The following is a 17,341-nucleotide window of genomic DNA, read 5'->3' as shown; positions in this document are numbered from 1 at the left end:
TTTTCCTTCTTCAGTCCAGTCTAGGCTACTGCCTCTGCTAGCGCTACAGCATCCCGCTGTACATCGGCGTAACCCAGCATCTTTCCCTTCGTTTTGATGGCACTAAACGAACAGTAAGACTACTGAGATCTGTGGAAGAAAATAGGCAAAGTGGAGGACCACCAACGATAGCTACCATGTTTGAAGAAAATCTAATCAGCTGCAACTACTGCCACCTTGTGAAAGTTGGGAGTCCAAATGAATATGTTTGTCATGCGAAATATTTTGTCTGGGTGCAATTCAATAATAACAATAATAATAATAATGTCCAAAGCATTGTGCAGCCTGCATCTCGAACGAAAAGAGCAGAGTATTCTGTTTATTATGAAAAGTTCATTTCACGAACATACGGAGAATAAGGGGGTTTTAGAACTCAGGAAGGATGTCATAATCATCGTGGGCTTGCTCGGACTCCTCCTCCTCTTCTACAGTCGTCTTCTCCGTCAAATATGGTGATGATCTCGATTCAAAAGACTCATCAACAGCCGTTGTGGTCTTGGCCATAGAGGGCGTCTGCTCGCTGTCGTCTTGAACTGTCGCCGATTCCACAGACGAAAAAGGCACCGACTCTGTCACCGTGTAAGGCTCCACCACCTCATCCTCATCATCTCCAGCGACCTCGTGTTGTACTTCTTGTGTCAGGGACTCGGGCAAAGACAAGGGCTCAACGGCGCCAGCTGGCTTCGCGGCAGTCTCCTGCTGCATAATGACTTCAGCATTCTCTTCAGATACCTCAAGCTCAGGTTCGACTTCAAAGCTAGAAGAGCGAGCGACCTTCTTGCCAGTGTTGGCACCTTGGTTCTTGTACTTATCCACAATCTCCAGCAGGTCCTGACTCTTCTTGATTAACTCCTTACGACGCTGGCGCACAGAGAGGTCGCCTTCGCTTTCAACAGAGTCAATCTGGAACATGGCCTTGCTTACGTTCTCCTCTGCGGACAGGACGGTTTTCTTGGTCTCTTCCAAAGTGGAACTAGAGGCGGTGGAGGACCGGAGAGCTTCGGAGAGGTCGCGTGCGAAACTGTCGAGGGCCGAATCGATAAGATTCAGTGAGGAGTGCTTCTGCTGGAGGGAAAGAATATGCTGCTGAGCGCGCTGTTGCCGTTGAAGGAGGATGTCGGCAGCTCGGATTTCGGGCGATGACTGCGACGAGGAATGAGCGCTGTTGTCGGTGGCGGGGGTGACCTTAGTGCCAGCATCGGCAGCAGGGGTAGTGTTCCTCTGACAGCAGATGTTACTGTCCTTGAAAGCGCAGCTAGAGGACCCGGCCTTGTTGGACAATGATGACTGGGCGCAGCCTTGTTGAGAGTATGGGCGGCGATCCTCACCTCCAAAGATGCCCTCGACAAAGGACAGGATGGCTGGCAAAGTTGCAAACAACTCCTCGTGCTCGTCATGTTGCTTCTTGAGTGGGTCTTCCTTGAGCTTCTCGGCCGCCTTGGACTCTTGTTCGACAACACGGTCCTTCCGCGTCTGGGCCTGGGTCTCATCCTGCTGCTGGCAGATACAAGTCTGCTGGCGTCGCTTACTCGGATAGGTGTCCCCCTGAGACTGGGTTCGCTTTTGGTTCTGCAAGAACAATGCCTCCAAGAGGTTGCCGAAGGGGTTCAGGAACTCGTCATCGCTGTTTTCACCGTCATCTTGGTCGTGAGTGAAACGCTCGAGCGCAGCCTGTCTCTTGGCTTCCGCGAGCGCTTGAACTCTGGCACGGTCACGGGCAGCATCTTGTTCTTGCTGCGCTTGATGGACTTGCTGGAACAGGATCGCTTTAAGGGCAGCCGCCTGATATTGCTGCTTATTCAATTGCGCGCGGTTATATCGTTGGATAGCCTCCTGTCTCGCCTGGAGCTGCTCCTTTGCTTGTGCTTGAGCGACCATGAGCTGTCGAGCTCTCTCCTTTCGGAGCAAGGCTTCGTAGTGCTGCTGCTCAATCTGTCGCTGCTGTTCGATGAGACGCTGTTGCTCCAGTTGCTGGTGACGAAGTTGCTGGCGGGCAAGTCGTTCCCGCTGCTTTCGCTCGAGGGCAGCGCGCAGCAAGAACTCTTCCTCATCAGAGTCGTCGGTCAATGAAAAGTTGGAATGAATGCTTGGGGTGAAGGGGCCGAGAACGGGGGTCTGGTAGGAGATGGGGGTGTAGGTGGTGAAGACAGGGCGATGAGGAGAGCGCCAGGCAGAATGAGTAGTTGTGTGAGGGTAAAGAGGGAGCATGTTGCCAGATAGCGATAGAGAGCAGTAGAGGAGGAGCTTGTTGGCCGTAATGAATGAAAAGACAGGCGTGAAAAAGAAAGATGCTGATGCTGGTTCCAGGGGACGTGCCACGGCCCCTTTTATATTTCAGGGATAGTACGCGCAACAGTTTCCATTTTGGGAATGAAACTAAAACTCAGGCACACAAAATTTGGCGGGAATCTTCTGGAAGCGCAAAAGCACACATACGCAATGCACTGCATTTGAAAGCACAATGCACCTTTGGTTCTTGTGCTGCGGCTAGACTGACAGGATGGAGGAGACACACTGACGTGGCAATCGTGGTTAAAAAATATGAAGCAGCCATAATAAGCAGACGTCATACTGGACTATGAATGCCAGAGAGGGGGGGGGGGGGCGAATGTTAGAGAACGACATCATGTCTACGTCTCACTCGCCTTCGCCTGCTGCGCCCAAGAAACAAAAAGAACATATTTTGGTGGTAACATTAGCGTAGTAGCAACATAACAGCCAATCGCATTTCTATTGAATACAACCGCTCTAATGTCGTGGGCGTGATATGTTGCATACGATTGATGTCGTAGACGTGATATGTATTATGCTATGATTGATGTCGTTTCTCAGGGTCTATGCCTCATCATAATCATCTGAATCCTCCTCTTCATCTGAATCCTCTCCCCAATTAAAATGGACGTGCCCGCATCTTCTTTGACGTCCATCTTCTGCTGCATTATTCACATTACTGGCGCCGTCCTGCTCGTCGTTAGCCAGTCCTATGCCTAGTGACCTGGACGAACCTACTGTGTTCGGCCGCGTCCCGGGCTTGAGTGGTTCATGAGGAGCATCGATGATCTTCGTATCAAAGTCGCGGCGGTCATAAAATTTGTTCAAGGCAGTAAGATGCTCTTTCTGGAGAGCGTCAATCCCCGCCTCCGTCATCGCTTGATCCACAAACGAATTGCTGCGTTGAATACCAAAGGGCCCCTCTGAGGTTTGGCTGGGTCGTCTCCTGGGCGCTTTCCGATGGACACTGCCTGTGGGCTTGGCTGCAGAATGAACAGAGGCTTGACTAGTCCCTGCATGCCCCTCAGGCTCGATTTGAAGAGCAGCGCCTCTTCCACTACGAGAGCTCGCCGACCGTGACAGACCTTGGCGACGGGAGCGAGAGGCCGTGTCAGTGCCAGGGGCCTTGGATGTAGATCCACTTTCTCCGGCAAGTACCCCCAAGTCATGCTCTCCCTGGGACTTGACTGCAGCTCCTCTCTCATGGTCGCCTTGTTCGTGGCTCTTCCATCCTTCTCCCTCGTCACCCTTCTCCTCCTCAGATTCACCTTCCACGCGGATATGGAAAGGCAGGGGGATGTCCTTAATTGCACGAAACTGGCCGCAGTTGTTGAGATGTTCGTTCTCCAGGCGGAAAAAATTCCATATCCAGCGACTAGACATATAAAAGACCAGCATTTAGCACCCAAATAAACAGCCGAACAAATAGCCTCAACCAAGAACTTGGTTTTATACACGTACCGGAGGACCTCAATCAAGGCCATAATAAATGAAAGCGCAAAGGCGTTGATCTTAAAGGGTGCCAATCTGAGCACCCACGCGAACCTTCCAAAGAAATTCAGAACAATCGCCAGATAATAAACCCATTGGTGAGGATAGACCAATTCGGCTCTTAAGAAAGGATGTCCATAGGCACCGCCACCATGTCTCCCGAATCGAAACAGTCCCCAATCCATGTAGACATCCCATGAGTAGGTATAGAGGCTCATTATACTTGAGACCACAACGAAGACAGTCCGGTGCTGCGAACTAGAATAGTGGCGATACAAAAAATAGGTAAAGAGTTGCGCCAGCGTCATAAAGTATTTGCCAGAATTGATCAAGTGCGGAAGCCACTGCGTGTCGCGGTAACGGCGAAGGCATTGTATGAGACGAAACCATGCAGGAATGGATGTCACAAATGGTGTGAACCAGATATGACTTGTGTCGCATTTTCGTGCTGTAGAAAATCCATTAATGCGTCGTGTAAGTAACAGTAATTAACAGAAATGAACGTTTGAGCATAATTAAATAGCCATTTGTGTAATACCCAAGTCATTCCACTCCTGTGTATATGCGCAGATGGCAAGTTCAAACTGCTCGATGGAATACGCGAGCGAGTTCATCTCATCCCCCAAAAAAAAGTCCCGGAACTCGACACTGTAATATCCGCTGACGATAAGCCGTCTAGTACTCTGCAGGAACCATCTCCGCGCACTCCAGTTGGCGATTGGCAGCGGACAGAGCAAAATCGCAAGTATGGTGACCATGGCGATGAGGGGGTAGAAGTATGCAACATGAGCCTGTACCACGAAGTGCGAACCGAAAATAGACAGGAGGCAAAGGATCAGCATGAAAAATACTGGCAGCTATGAATGATAATAAAGCAAGAGTGAGAACGCAAATGACGAGTGATTTGGCGGTAGGAGGTGGCTCGCTTCGACAATGCGAAAGAGAGTATAGGTGAGCATACCTCAAAAAACTCGTGGTAGTCTAGATTGTCGCGGGGGTCAAACTCAAAGATAAACTTATAGTTGATCCTCGACTTTTTCCACACGTACATGTTGATACCGAAAAGGCATGCAAAAAGGATCGTCAAGAACAACCCTGCATACACGAGTAATAACTTGTCCCAATACAGGATCCTGGCCTGCGTGTCTTTGTTAAAGGCTCCTTCGACTCCCAGGATCAGCAATGGTATCGCCACGCCTAGATAGATGCCAACCCTTGCGGTCGCGGCATGATGCGACTAAGATGAGTTACAAAAAGATGTTACATGACCTTTGTGCTAGTAGCAAAGGCACTAATGTGAGTGAACGCAGCTCTTCACAAAGACATACCTGGTTCTTGTGATCTGGAATCCGCAACTTTGCCATAGCGCGCCGGCGATGACCATTCTCAAACTTATAAATAAAAAGATCCTCGGTCTCTGTCATCATGTCATCGAGAGTAGTGGAGGTCATAAAGTATATCGGTCGCAGTTTCGAGGCGATAAATGCCTTTGAAGCCTTCCATCCAGCGACCTTGTCGTACTTTTTCATAATTTTCACAAATCCCGTATTATTTAAGATCTAGCGGCAACAACATATAGTCCGAGGTTAGTGAGTATTGTGCTTGGGATCATGCTGGAATCACATTGTAATTAATACGGTTCATTAGACTTTACCGTGTAGTTTTTGAGCATTTCGAGACTGCGGTAGAATTCGTACAGGGCCGCTTTGATCCTCGTCCTCGCGACTTTATGGCTCAAGTGTTGGCGACGATTCTCTTCATCCTCCACGACAAGCTGATTATGATATGCAGTCGTATCCATGGATGAAAATCTTTGCGAGTCGTCTCCAGGTTCCCAATTCCCTCTTTGCTGTAGATCCTGTTCTTGGTTCGTACTGTTTTCTCTGCTTAAGCTCAATGCTGTCGCGTCAGTTGAATGTCTATTGTGACATTGGCGTTGCCTCCTCCCGTTTTCATTTAGTGATTGTTGAACAGGGCCGATGACAACTTGTTCAGTGGCCGATGAATTATTGACTAGGTTTCCAAGGCCATGCCTGACCTTTGACCACTCGATTTGGTACCATCCTCGATCTGCTTCTTGCTTTGCCTGTAAAATGCATAGTGACCAGGGAGGGTTAAATTGGAAAGGAAACATAGATATTTGAAGTATATACGCACGGTGTTCGTTGAGATTCAACTTACGATTTTTTCTTGATGGCGACGCTTCCATTCTTCCGCCACAAAGATCTGCTGTTTGAGGACCTTGAGTTTCGTCACCGCCTGAAGCTCCTTTTCTATTGTGTTAAATGTCGTTGCCATTGCTTGATCAGTGCGTTATACATCTGTCACAGGAATGGGTCAAGGAATGTGATAGCAAACGCTAGCATGCCTCGGTAGAACGTATCAACCATTGATAGCTGAGAATCGAGGAACTTGAAAAAGGCTTTCTCTTCGTCGAGCAGTTGATCCAATGCATTGTCAATTGAATCCCCGTCCACTATGCGCATAGTCAGGTGTATTCACTCGTGTTTAGTGTTGCAATCATGTCGCTTGTGTAAATCAATTACGCATACACGGTTTAAGATTGCCCCTGATCTCTGTTTATCTTACAAGTTATAACCCTTTGCCGCCTTTTTCCTCGTTCGGGAGAGTCTGCCCGTGTAAATCTCCGTGCAAGGGCCCCGAAGATTTGTGAGCCCTGGCGCCGAGCAGCTCGAGTGATTTTCGGTGTAGAGTCGTGCGCCCCTGAAGGCTCTGTCTCGAGCGCGATGGGATGAATATATGGCGAATGCTGGTCTTGATGATCTCGCTGACTTTGAGGATGTCGATGCTGTCGCACGATACCCTGCACTCCCTGTAGAGTTGAACTGTGATCGGATCGGTCTTCATCCGGAGTATTTAAGTTGGTTGTTTGTGACCGGGGCGCACTTGATGGTGTTGTCGGACGAGATGGGATTTGGATGGTATCGTAGCTCCTCACACGACCACGGCATTGAGTGGCGGTGGGTGCGGTTCCTGAAGCTGAATCCGAGGGAGCTTCCGGCAAGTAAACAGCAGGAGAGTGGTCGGGGCGCCCGCTCTCAGGCTCCGAAGACGTGGATCTACCCAGACTGTTGGTAGTGGTGGGATGCCTGGGATCGACTGTCAGTTGGAATGCCCGCGTCTCGTCATTGTTATGGTGTGCAGGTTCGGCTAAGGATCGTTCGGTATCGAGTTTGGAGAGGGCAGATTTGACTGCTTTGAGGTGCTTTTTGCCCTGCTTGTAGTTAATATAGGCCTTGCGCCATTCCGGCACGACCTCCTCCTGAAGAACCTTTGCAAACTTCATGGCGACTCTTTTGCTTTCTGTTCGTTTTGACTGGACTGAAAAAAAGTGCCGTTGTCGACGGTTGGAAAGGAGAGAAAGGAGGGACGGATGGACTCGATGGTCCAGAGTGGGACGGTCAGGATTGGAAGACCCTCTTATAAGCGGACGGGTGGTTCGAGGAAGTAGGTTGGTGGCAAGACATATGCGCTGCACAGGGGGGAAGGAGGGAGAAGAAGAAGAAGAGGAGGAGGAGGAGGAGGAGGAGGAGGAAGAGGAGGAGGAGGAGGAGGGGGAAGAGGAAGAGGAAGAGGAAGAGGAAGAGGAAGAGGAAGGATGGGGGTACAGACGAAGAGTTGGTGGTTGATATGAAGAGACGGGGATGCGCACCCCACACCCAATCAGACCGAAAGCGGAAGGGGGGGGGGTACTGTCGTGTGAGCAGATTGCCTGGTTTGGAAGGCAGCAAACTCAACAACAAACAATTACACAACATGGTTCAGAGAGAAGGGGGGAGGAGCAGAGAAGATGCATATGCAACAAATACAAATGGATATCCTCACCTTCAGGACCAAAGGGAGGCGGAGGGGGGAAGAAGGCGGGAGGGAGCCTCATCCTGGCGCGATGCGAGGGGGCCCATTTACCGTGGTGGACACCAGAGCTGTTGAAGACAGGTGCAGACGGCCCGTTAATATTATTTTGAGACCAAGACCGATCGATCGTATGTGTGGGTGGGTGAAGGGTGGGGGAGCAAGAAGGGTGTAGCCCTCCCTCCGCCTCCTGCTGTTGGTCATAGTCTATGTGGGCACCCTAGCTATTTCGTCCTCGAGGAAAGGAGAGGAGAGGAGAGGAGGAGAGGAGAGCAGCGCCGAGGAGGAACGATGACCGCACCTTCTGCCAAGGATGCATCTGGTGGTCATTGTGAGGACATCTAGACTGCCCTCAGAAGGAGCACTGCTAACGGCCACGTAGACTAGACTGGCCACCCAACTGGACCGCATCCTGACAGTCCACTCTGCCCCTGTCCCTGACCCCGCCTGGGCTATGACGATGAAGAGGATCCTCCTGGTAGTCGCTCTCAAGTATACTGCACACAGCCAGACCGACTGCACTGCACCAGCTCATACCGCATGCATACCGCATGCTTCAAGATGTCATCCACCGGCACTAAGCTTCGCCTATCCAGGAACACAAATGTCTCTTTCTCTTTCTTTCTCTCTCTCTCTTTCTCTCCCCTTCTTTCTCTTGCACTCTTGATCTCTCTCTCTCACACACACTCTCTTTCTCTTTCTCTCTCTTCTCCCTCTTCCCCCTCTCTTCCCATCCTCCCCCTCCCTGCTTACAGCTCCATGGCACCTGCAATGATGGAGAGACTGAAGAGGGCCTTCTTCCGGCGATACAAGCTCACTCGCCAATCCATAGGCTGCACCCTGCTGGTGATTGTCATCTTTGGTCTCACAATGTATTTTATGGTAACCCTCAACCCCGGTTCCTCAACATTAATGCCGCCGTCCCTGGCACGCATCGCATCACATTGTATACCAGTCCCCTAACACCTGCCACTGCTTCTCTTACTCTCAACGCGTCTATATAGAATGTCATGGCAAATGTTGCATCGTATCTCTCGCCGGACAATACTGAGACGCCCAAGCTCTCAGATCGACTGTTTGAGGCAATTCCATCCATACACTTGCTCTGGCTGACGGATCTTGCAGATGCTTTGATGTTCGTTCCAACTGTCCTCTTGGTCCTGACCCATTACCGGCCCCTCTATCTCCTCTCTAAGGTCCTCCTGACCTGGGCACTCTGCAACCTCATGCGCATCACCACCGTCGCCATCACCTCTTTCCCCGATCCACGCGACGGCTGCATACACTCTGTCGGCGAATTCTTTACAACCTTCACACTCCATCGATGTGGCGACTGCATGTTTAGTGGACATACCATCATCTTTGTCATCTCGGCGTTAGTCTGGACGAGTCATGGCTATCATCGATTCCCACACCGCTTTCGCTGGCTAGCTTGGATCTGTTTGATTTTCGTCTGGGCCCTCTGTATCGGATCAGCTGTCATTGTCCTTGCGAACCGCGCTCATTATACCGTCGATGTCTTGGTTGCATTTTACATTGCGGGCGGAAACTTTTATATCTGGACCTATGTTTTTGAGCGCTATATCGAAGACAAGGGTCGACTCCGTGATCTGACACATCCTTGGGGCGATGGACCTGATACACGACCACACATTCAGAAAAAGGAGGAGCGGCGGCAACGGAAGGTAGCTGATGCGGAAAAGGAGGCAGCCATGGCAACCGAAGATAGTGGAGCAGAGATGCGGTCTGTCGTCACTGAGGATCCTCCTCTCCAGCAGAACGAGCCACTGGGCATTCACCAATCTGATCCATCAACAGCAGCAGCAGCGGCGGCAATGACAGACAGTAGACATCCGCTTTAGAGACGGCACTATATACATATAATAAGCCTATAAAGTCAATAATATACATCATCGATTCGTCATAATGCCGGAAACGCGTTCTGCCGATTTCTTTTTTAGTGGCGGCCAATAAGATCCGGGCCAGAAGAGACCACAAACTTCGAGTGGGTTCTGGGCGATTACTGGTCATTCTAGTGAGACCTAGAGACGCGCTTGGCTGCCTATATCAGCAAGCAGTGCTTTCATGGTCTGACACCATTTTCCATCTTTTTTTCCCATCACCCCCACCCGCTTCCGCTCCCACCATCACCCTCGCCCGCTTCCACTCCCACCATCGCGCACACCCGTGCCCGACGCTTCTCTTTACAGCCATGTATTCCATCTTCCAAGATCCACGACTGCACCAGAACACTCGCCGTCGCCAAGACCGGCAAAACTTCTTTCCATCCTTCTCGGACTCGCTCTTCGTCGATCCCTTCTTCCAGAACAACGCCGAGGATGAGTCAGTCCAGCCCCAATATGGCACTCCAAGCTCTTACAAGCAGCGACAGCTCAGAGAGCAAAAACTGCGGGAGCAGCAATTGGCACAGCAGCGCGAGAATCAGCGACAGGAAGCTGCTTTGAAACGGCAGCAACTGCAGCAAGGGCGACAACAACGACAACAGTATCAGGATGATGTCGATGAAGAAGAGGAAAGGGGGGAGGATGAGGAGGAAAAGGAGGAAGAGGATGAAGAGGATGAAGAGGACCAGCCCGAGGAGCTTGAGTCCAAAGACCATCGCCATCGTCATCAGCATTCTCAGCAGAATCCACAGCAGCAGAACAAGCACCAGCAACAGCAAAAGCACCAGCATCAGCGTCGCCATCAGCAGCAGCAAGCACAAGCACAGCCACAACAGCAGCGCCAGCAGCAGCAAGCACAAGCACAGCCACAACAGCAGCGGCAGCGGCAGCAACCACAAAAACAGTATCAACAGCAATCAACACAGGAACAACAGCAATTGCGTCTTGGTCAGCAACATGCGCACGGCTCCAAGAGGAGCGGTAGACGCCGCCGAAAAAGCGAGACACAGGCTGCTCACCAAGTCCCATCATCCCAAGTTCATGCCCCAGCTCAAACAGAGGCTGCAGCCCCTGAGGACGATGACATGGAGTCGCTGGTTGAGGCCGCATTTGGCGACCTGGCCTCTGAACCCGAGAAGCCTATGGATATTGAACCTGCCTCCACAGTTCCGACATTCAGGCAGCCTTCTTCAAGGTCCACGCACGAACCCACCGAGTCAAGCGAGTCGCAAGAAGCAGAGGGACAAGGAGAACACGACGAGACCGAGGTATCTGAAGAGGAGGCCCTACCTGTGTACCCCGAGCTGCTGCAAAAGAGCGAGCAAGAACTCTCAGAGATCGAAGTCAATCTTGGAGAGTTGTCTCAGGAGCTGGATCAGATTGTCACAGGCAAGATTTCGAACAGGAAGAAGGTCCTGATGACGGAGGAGAATCTGATCAAGGCAATGCTGAAAATTGACGCTGTCGAGAGTGGTGGCAATGGCTCAATCCGCAAGAGGCGTAAGGAGCTGATCGGCCGCGTGGAACAGCTGCTGGCCAAGGTCGATGACTTCAAGCGCAGGGCCATGACGGTTGCGAAGTAGTGTCGACCTATGGCATTGCATTTTTGTTCATATTTGTCTCTTGACAACACAAAGAAGCCTTTTCATCCCTTTTTTCTTCATTGTACATAGGAAACCAACTTTTGTTCATACATTTCTAGCTCATTTCTGCATCTTTCCTCTTCGCCGTACTATTCCAATAAATCCATAACTGGATCCCAAAGGATTTGTCTTGGGAGGTCGACTTTATGCCAAAGAATGTATTGAAGGGGGAGGGAGGGGGTCCGCTGAGTATCGTTCGCGCACCATCTATCGGCTCCCTGGGGACCCGTGATATTAACCTGGGAGCAACACAGTTCAGGGGGTGACATCAATGGTCATCGAGAACCTTGTCGAAGATCATTCCTGCTCTGCATAGACTAAAGAGCAGCGTATGCGGACTTTGTTGGGCACACAGCATGTTCGCTAATTGTGAGGGGGCCAATCAAGCGAGGATAAGGGATAAGAGGTTGAATGTATGCGGAATACGATTCAAAAATCATGAAAGCGTTCCTTCAACGAAAGAAAAGGCCGAATCGAATGAAATGAAACTGTGGTGTTTCCAAAAATAAAACGGCTGCTCACAGGAAGCGATAAAAATAGGCACCGCACGTGACACGGACCCCCCTCTCTTAGCTCGCACAGAGGTCGCAAGGCCACAAAGGGCACTGAACTTACGGACGGACTCTGTTCAAGTGGGCGGACCTCGGCGCAAAGCTTGAACACACATATCATACACCTACTCACATACAGACAACAAACAAACTCGCTTCACTTTCTCTAGACCCATGAAGCATTGAGGTTCCTTTATACTTTGCACCACCAGAACGATCGTCTCTTTCTCTTGCATATCCTTTCTTCGTTGCCTATTCTTTTTTCTTTTTTCCCTTCTTCGTTGCAGTCACCCCCTTTTTACAGCTCCACACGAACCTGCTTTTTTTTTTTTTTGTTCGTTGTTTGAAAAAAGATAAAAGATAAAAAGTCATTTTATTGTTATTATCACAACTGCTTCTTCTCAATACTACTCACTCAACAGACCGCCGTGCATTCTGCTGTTTGACTACAGCGCCCTTTTATTCGCCCATTAGTTCCAACTTCGAATCTTGGATTCAGCCCGCAAACCAGCTTTTTCCCTCAGGATCGACCTTCGAGTCATCGTTCTACCCAGTTTTCCAATCTAAAGCAGCATCCCTGACACGACACCATGGGACGTAAAAAGATTCAAATCAAGACCATCATGGACGAGCGTAACCGCCAGGTACAAAGCCTTTTCTTTTCTAGTTGGGGCTAGCAGAGGAGGGGTAACACAGAGTGTGCGAGTGTGAGATGTGCAAAAAAAAAAGAAAAAAAGAGTGAGACTAACCGAGTGAACAAAAGGCGGTGGTAAAAACAGAGCGACGTGTGGAAAACCAGTAGGACAAGAGCTGAGAAAAGGGGACGGATGTGAAGAAGTGGAGAAGAGGAGAGGTTGGAGATGGATCCGATGCAACGATTCGAAGAATGTCATATTCCTTTTTTTTCTGTTCTTCTTTTTTTATCCTTGTTCACCGTTCACTATCTATTTCTCGACCACACTCTTGTTTTTAAAAATAGCAGGAGGGGGATTAAGGAAATGAATGAGAACTACGCCGTCAGGTCAGGGCCCTTCTTGGTGTGTGTGGGGACAGCACTAACTTCATTCAACTTGGTCCAAGTACTCCTTTGTACTTCTACTTTGGTTGTGGGTGTGAAAGTGTGAGAGAGAGAGTTGCGTGTTTATATATATTTCTATGAGTTTTCTATGGCGCCCGATCTTTGTAAAAGGCGGTGTCCTTATTCGAGTCGAAATCACTGCTTGCAGAACGATATCTAATCAGCAAGAGAACTTCTTTTTGACTATCAGGTTACGTTCCAAAAGCGACGCTTTGGATTGATGAAGAAGGCGATGGAGCTCAGTGTGCTCTGCGACTGCCAGATCGGTCTTATCATTTTCAACTCGAACAACAAGCTGGTCCAGTATTCGTCCCACGACATCGACTCGATCCTCCTCCGATACACCGAGGTACTGTGCCTAAATAGATGCTCCGCTTGGTTTGAATGGACATCCCACGGGTCATCCAAGGGGCGCACAAGTGCACGTGGCCGCTGCTTCTTTTGTGTCGCCGATCGTGGTCTCTCCTGCGACTGAATATATGGCGCATATCGCGAGTTACTAATCCGGTGTTTGATCCCTTTTCCGGCCTTGTTTCCTATTTTTCCATCTAGTACAATGATTCATGCGAGACGTATACGAACAAGGAGTTTTTGACCGCAACCGAAAACAAGGAAGAGGAAGAGGACGAGGATGGCCTGTCGGGAGGTGGTGATGACAGGAGTATCATGTCCGTGACGCCCCAACCACAATCGATGGCAAAGACCTCGGCACATCACACCCCTGGCCAGGCCACACTGCAGACGCCGCCCTCACATCCGCCCAGTCTGGCGCACACGCCGCCTTCGATGCCAACACATATGCCAAGGAGTCCGTATCAGATGCCGCCGAACGTGGTTGTTCACCCACAGCAGTACGATGCATTTCAGTATCAGCAGGCACCACTAGATCAGCAATATAGGCAGCAGCAACACCAGCACCAGCAACAATATGCTAACCAGCAACAGCAACAGCAACAGCAGCAGTTATTCTTTCAACAACAACAACAACAACAACAGCATCAACAGCAACAGCAACAGCAACAACAGCAACAACAACAACAGCAGCTCCAGCAGCAGCAGCAGCAGCAATTTCAGCAGCAGCAACAGCAGTTACAGCTGCAACAACAACAGCAACAGCAACAACATCAACAACAGCAACAGTTTCAGCCCTTTCAGCAGCCTCAGATGAGTATGAGCCCACAGCCGATGCATCAGGTATGCCCATGGTCTAGCGTATGGTATATGAAGGTGCGACAATAAGGATATGGGATGCATATGCTAATCGTAACATTTCTTCGTGGCAAATAGATTCCTCCACAGGGGAGACCATACCAATCACAGCAGTTCCAATCACCCTCGCCAATGTTTATGAACCGGGCTCTATCTCAACCCCAGAACGGACAGACACTTCAGATCCCAATGTCAACACCGATGTCGATGCCTATGCAACAGCAACAGCTTTTGCCACAGCCAGTGCAGCAGTTCCAGCACCAGCCGCAACAACAGCAGCAGCAGTACCAGCAGACGTCACAGCCGCAGCAGCAACAAACTCCAGATATTTCTCAGTCATCCTCACCGCTGTTGGGTCACAACAATATTATGAAGGGGAGTCATTCATCCATGCCAGAAGATAGCACGCCGATGACAGTGACGGATGGGTCGACAATTATGATCAGTACTGCCACATCAACGTCGATGGTGTCAGTTGCAGGAGCTTCGTCGCCGGTGCTTAGTCCTACGAACGGAATCAAGAAGCCGAAACTTCGTGTGCAGATCCCAATGGAGGGCAAGGACAGTACTACGTTGGCAGACGCAATCATCAAAACTGAGAACACGACGTTAACGGGCGCCATGATCAAGACGGAAGAGTCCAGCGAGTTGCCACCTGTAAGTACCGATGCTTAACCTTGTCGTTGTATGACTCGTACTTTGCGGTTCCTATTTCCTTGCTAATCATTCTACCGCCTGATCATATAAATGTGCAAATGTATAGATCCAAAAGCGTCCGTTTGAATCGGCGCCAATGTCTTCGACCCTTCCTTCACAGTTTGCAAAGAACCTGCCGTCGCCTTCGACGTTCTATCCTGAGTTTTATGCCTCGCAAGCAGAACTGAGTCCGATTGTATTTGGTCAGACGCCTACGAGTGCACAACCCAGTTCGGCGTTTGCTTGGCCGATCCCACGCGAGCGCGAGCTAGCGCGTGTGCATCAACCGAGTCCATTAGCGAAGGGGCAGAATGTGACGATGGCATCTTCGTCGACTGAGGCAATGGTGAAGGGTCTTGCGCCGCCGGGATCGAATTTGAGAACAACGGCGGCTACACCGGTGTTGACGCCGGCTTCATCGTCGACGGACGGGTCGCCGGTGTCAAATGCGAGGTCAAGGTCGATGTCGATAGATGGAGCGGATGGGTTGGATGGGCCTTTGGCCAAGAAGGCGAAGAAGCTATAAGTACCGACTGGTTTCATGTTGAGGTGAATAGGCTCGTACTTTCTTTTTTTCTTTTTCTTTTTCTTCTTTCTTTTTATTTTCCTTCCTCATCGTCTCGACACCTGTATATTATATATTACATTCACTTGGAATAAAGCAACAATATCAAGCGCTAATACACGATGCATCCGTAACGCCATGGGAAGGTGGTCGGCACTCGATATCGAGGACGTAATGGAAGACCAAGGGAGCAAAACTTTTGACGTTTTCCATGTGCCTAATATCGATCGACCATGGTCTGTAACAGTCAGCATTGGTACCTGGCGATGATGGAGAAGAGGATGACCAAGGCTCGCACCGCTTCCATTGCGCAAACAGTTCCCGTAAAGATTGGAGGAGATAGGTCTTGAAAGTTTCTTCCTCGCCGACGCGGATGTTATGGTGAATATGCAAGTAGCCGCCCTCATTTGAGCATAGGGCTCTTACACCCAGAACCCAACCTGGTTCTGCGGAAGGGATCAAGCCGAGGTTGACGTGATGGGCTTGGTTTTCAAAGAATGTGATCCATTGGGCGTTGTCTCCTGGGTAGACGATTAATTTACCAAAGTTCTTTGGCTTCTTGCCGGGAGTCGGCTGTGGGTGATCTTTCTCTCTGAACGGCGGCTGTTGCTCTAACTCCTGAGGTGTGCTGCTGCTGCTGTACAAGGATCGAGCGACAGCGGGTCCTTGATAGGCCTTCCAAGAGATGTGGTTTCTGTCCGCACCCTGTAAGAGACCTTCGACGCTCCAGGGGTTCCATTCACATGCGTGGACGATTTTCGCACCTGCATGGACGAGGTAGACGAGGGAGAAATATCCTATCCCAGCGTAGAGGTCGACGACGACCTTGTCCCGGGCGTCAAAGATTGACTTTGAGTTGGCGATGCGTTCCTTTTCAGTGATATTGCCGGCAGAGAACATGGTGAACATCGGAGACCAGCGGTAGTGGACATGATTTTGACAGGTTCCTGACCAGTAGGTTTGAGAGATATTGGATCGAGTGAGGGAGGTGGTATCTTGCTCGTGGGTGAGGATGGTGTCATCATGGCCGTTAGCGGATTCAGTGGTGGGGATGTGCTGGTGCTCCAAAAGTGTGAGGTCGTGCTCGATCCAGGATTTGTAACGGTTATGTAAGCCCCAGTCGCCTGTGAGCGGTCGGATCTTAGGTCGGCGGAGGATATCTTGGACGGGAATGGCAGCCTTGCGGGCGATATGAGTTGAGTGTAGAGCCTCTTGGATCAGTTGGTCCCATTGTTGCATGAAATTGTTCTTATAGCCTTGTGCTCGATCCAGTAATACAAGGCACTTTAGGACCGTAGGCCAAGGTGCTATAAGGAAGGCGTTTGATGGGAGTAGTGTGAAATCCGAGTAGTGCTCCCATTTCTGGGGGATGGAGGCGATCAATTGAGGCAAGGTGTCCGGTGAGAGGAGATCTTGATCTTGGTCGCCGGCGTCGCTGTTAGAGGAAGAAGCCCAAGATCTGAGGAACGGGAGGAGAAAGGTGGCGATGTTATGCTGTAGATTTTCGAGAGGTGTTTGGGTGAGAAGATGCTTGGGCATTGTGAAGGCGGAAGACTGCATCCAGGTGAGGAAGATGGACTTTTGAATTGTTGGATCGGATATTGGTGCTGGCCATTCAAGGGACGACAGTGGTGATGATGCTGGGTCCTGGAGTATCTGCCACAGTGATATCCGTTGTGTATCGCCATTGCTCTGAAGTTGCAGATGAATATCGATGGGTAAAAGTGCCATGGCCATATATGAAGACAGGTCGTATCCGTCCTGGTCCAATGTAGCCTTGCCCTGAGGATCAGACCCCGTCTGTGTGGACAGAACGCGGTTATAGCGGGCTATAAGCCGGGTCTTGTCACGGTGTCCAGTGTTGTCGAGGATGATCTTCAAGGACTTCGTCAAGTTCGCGGGTGCCAGCACCACGGGTACCGTCATTGATGTCATCTTATGTTCTTGTCCTTGTTCTCGTCCTGCTCCGTTTTGGTTGTGATAGCATACGATGTCTGTGTTGTACTTGGGACTTTTACCCC

General features: G+C 50.3%; 8 protein-coding genes across 8 annotated transcripts; 4 read left to right on the top strand and 4 right to left on the bottom strand.

The window, feature by feature from the left end:
* Nucleotides 1-313: 313 nt before the first annotated feature.
* BC939DRAFT_438997 (uncharacterized protein) lies at nucleotides 314-2,333 on the bottom strand. Its single transcript, XM_051553908.1, has one exon. The coding sequence runs from the start codon at nucleotides 2,245-2,247 to the stop codon at nucleotides 406-408; it is 1,842 nt and encodes a 613-aa protein (XP_051416549.1). The 5' UTR covers nucleotides 2,248-2,333; the 3' UTR covers nucleotides 314-405.
* A 367-nt stretch (nucleotides 2,334-2,700) lies between these two features.
* On the bottom strand, nucleotides 2,701-5,173 carry BC939DRAFT_260685 (EXS family-domain-containing protein). Its single transcript, XM_051551061.1, has 5 exons — nucleotides 5,130-5,173; nucleotides 4,851-5,038; nucleotides 4,340-4,592; nucleotides 3,772-4,249; nucleotides 2,701-3,685 (listed from the first exon to the last, which is right to left on the bottom strand). Exons 2-5 carry the CDS (start codon nucleotides 4,869-4,871, stop codon nucleotides 2,875-2,877), a joined length of 1,563 nt encoding a protein of 520 aa, XP_051416548.1. The 5' UTR covers nucleotides 4,872-5,038; nucleotides 5,130-5,173; the 3' UTR covers nucleotides 2,701-2,874.
* BC939DRAFT_260850 (SPX domain-containing protein) lies at nucleotides 4,626-6,432 on the bottom strand. Its single transcript, XM_051551062.1, has 7 exons — nucleotides 6,391-6,432; nucleotides 6,170-6,277; nucleotides 5,983-6,101; nucleotides 5,456-5,887; nucleotides 5,130-5,360; nucleotides 4,763-5,015; nucleotides 4,626-4,658 (listed from the first exon to the last, which is right to left on the bottom strand). The coding sequence occupies exons 2-6, from the start codon at nucleotides 6,189-6,191 to the stop codon at nucleotides 4,953-4,955; spliced, it is 867 nt and encodes a 288-aa protein (XP_051416547.1). The 5' UTR covers nucleotides 6,192-6,277; nucleotides 6,391-6,432; the 3' UTR covers nucleotides 4,626-4,658; nucleotides 4,763-4,952.
* Nucleotides 6,433-8,376: 1,944 nt separating this feature from the next.
* BC939DRAFT_438982 (uncharacterized protein) lies at nucleotides 8,377-9,791 on the top strand. The gene is made up of 2 exons (XM_051553907.1): nucleotides 8,377-8,556; nucleotides 8,679-9,791. Exons 1-2 carry the CDS (start codon nucleotides 8,434-8,436, stop codon nucleotides 9,534-9,536), a joined length of 981 nt encoding a protein of 326 aa, XP_051416546.1. The 5' UTR covers nucleotides 8,377-8,433; the 3' UTR covers nucleotides 9,537-9,791.
* A 95-nt stretch (nucleotides 9,792-9,886) lies between these two features.
* On the top strand, nucleotides 9,887-11,161 carry BC939DRAFT_473560 (uncharacterized protein; the record flags this gene model as incomplete). The annotated part of the gene is made up of 1 exon (XM_051558358.1): nucleotides 9,887-11,161. The coding sequence occupies one exon, from the start codon at nucleotides 9,887-9,889 to the stop codon at nucleotides 11,159-11,161; it is 1,275 nt and encodes a 424-aa protein (XP_051416545.1).
* Nucleotides 11,162-12,128: 967 nt separating this feature from the next.
* BC939DRAFT_260538 (uncharacterized protein) lies at nucleotides 12,129-13,421 on the top strand. The gene is made up of 2 exons (XM_051551060.1): nucleotides 12,129-12,416; nucleotides 13,041-13,421. The coding sequence occupies exons 1-2, from the start codon at nucleotides 12,363-12,365 to the stop codon at nucleotides 13,323-13,325; spliced, it is 339 nt and encodes a 112-aa protein (XP_051416544.1). The 5' UTR covers nucleotides 12,129-12,362; the 3' UTR covers nucleotides 13,326-13,421.
* Nucleotides 13,422-13,887: 466 nt separating this feature from the next.
* Nucleotides 13,888-15,435, top strand: BC939DRAFT_438970 (uncharacterized protein). The gene is made up of 3 exons (XM_051553906.1): nucleotides 13,888-14,044; nucleotides 14,138-14,716; nucleotides 14,823-15,435. The coding sequence occupies exons 1-3, from the start codon at nucleotides 14,015-14,017 to the stop codon at nucleotides 15,279-15,281; spliced, it is 1,068 nt and encodes a 355-aa protein (XP_051416543.1). The 5' UTR covers nucleotides 13,888-14,014; the 3' UTR covers nucleotides 15,282-15,435.
* Nucleotides 15,354-17,312, bottom strand: BC939DRAFT_260389 (S-adenosyl-L-methionine-dependent methyltransferase). The gene has a single exon (XM_051551059.1). The coding sequence runs from the start codon at nucleotides 17,253-17,255 to the stop codon at nucleotides 15,426-15,428; it is 1,830 nt and encodes a 609-aa protein (XP_051416542.1). The 5' UTR covers nucleotides 17,256-17,312; the 3' UTR covers nucleotides 15,354-15,425.
* Nucleotides 17,313-17,341: the final 29 nt, after the last annotated feature.

This window comes from Gamsiella multidivaricata (assembly GCF_025024155.1).
Source record: "Gamsiella multidivaricata strain RSA 2152 chromosome Unknown BC939scaffold_6, whole genome shotgun sequence".
Classification (NCBI taxonomy): Eukaryota; Fungi; Mortierellomycota; class Mortierellomycetes; order Mortierellales; family Mortierellaceae; genus Gamsiella; species Gamsiella multidivaricata.
Note: the sequence above shows the minus strand (reverse complement) of the source record. Positions and strands in the feature narration are given on the sequence as shown.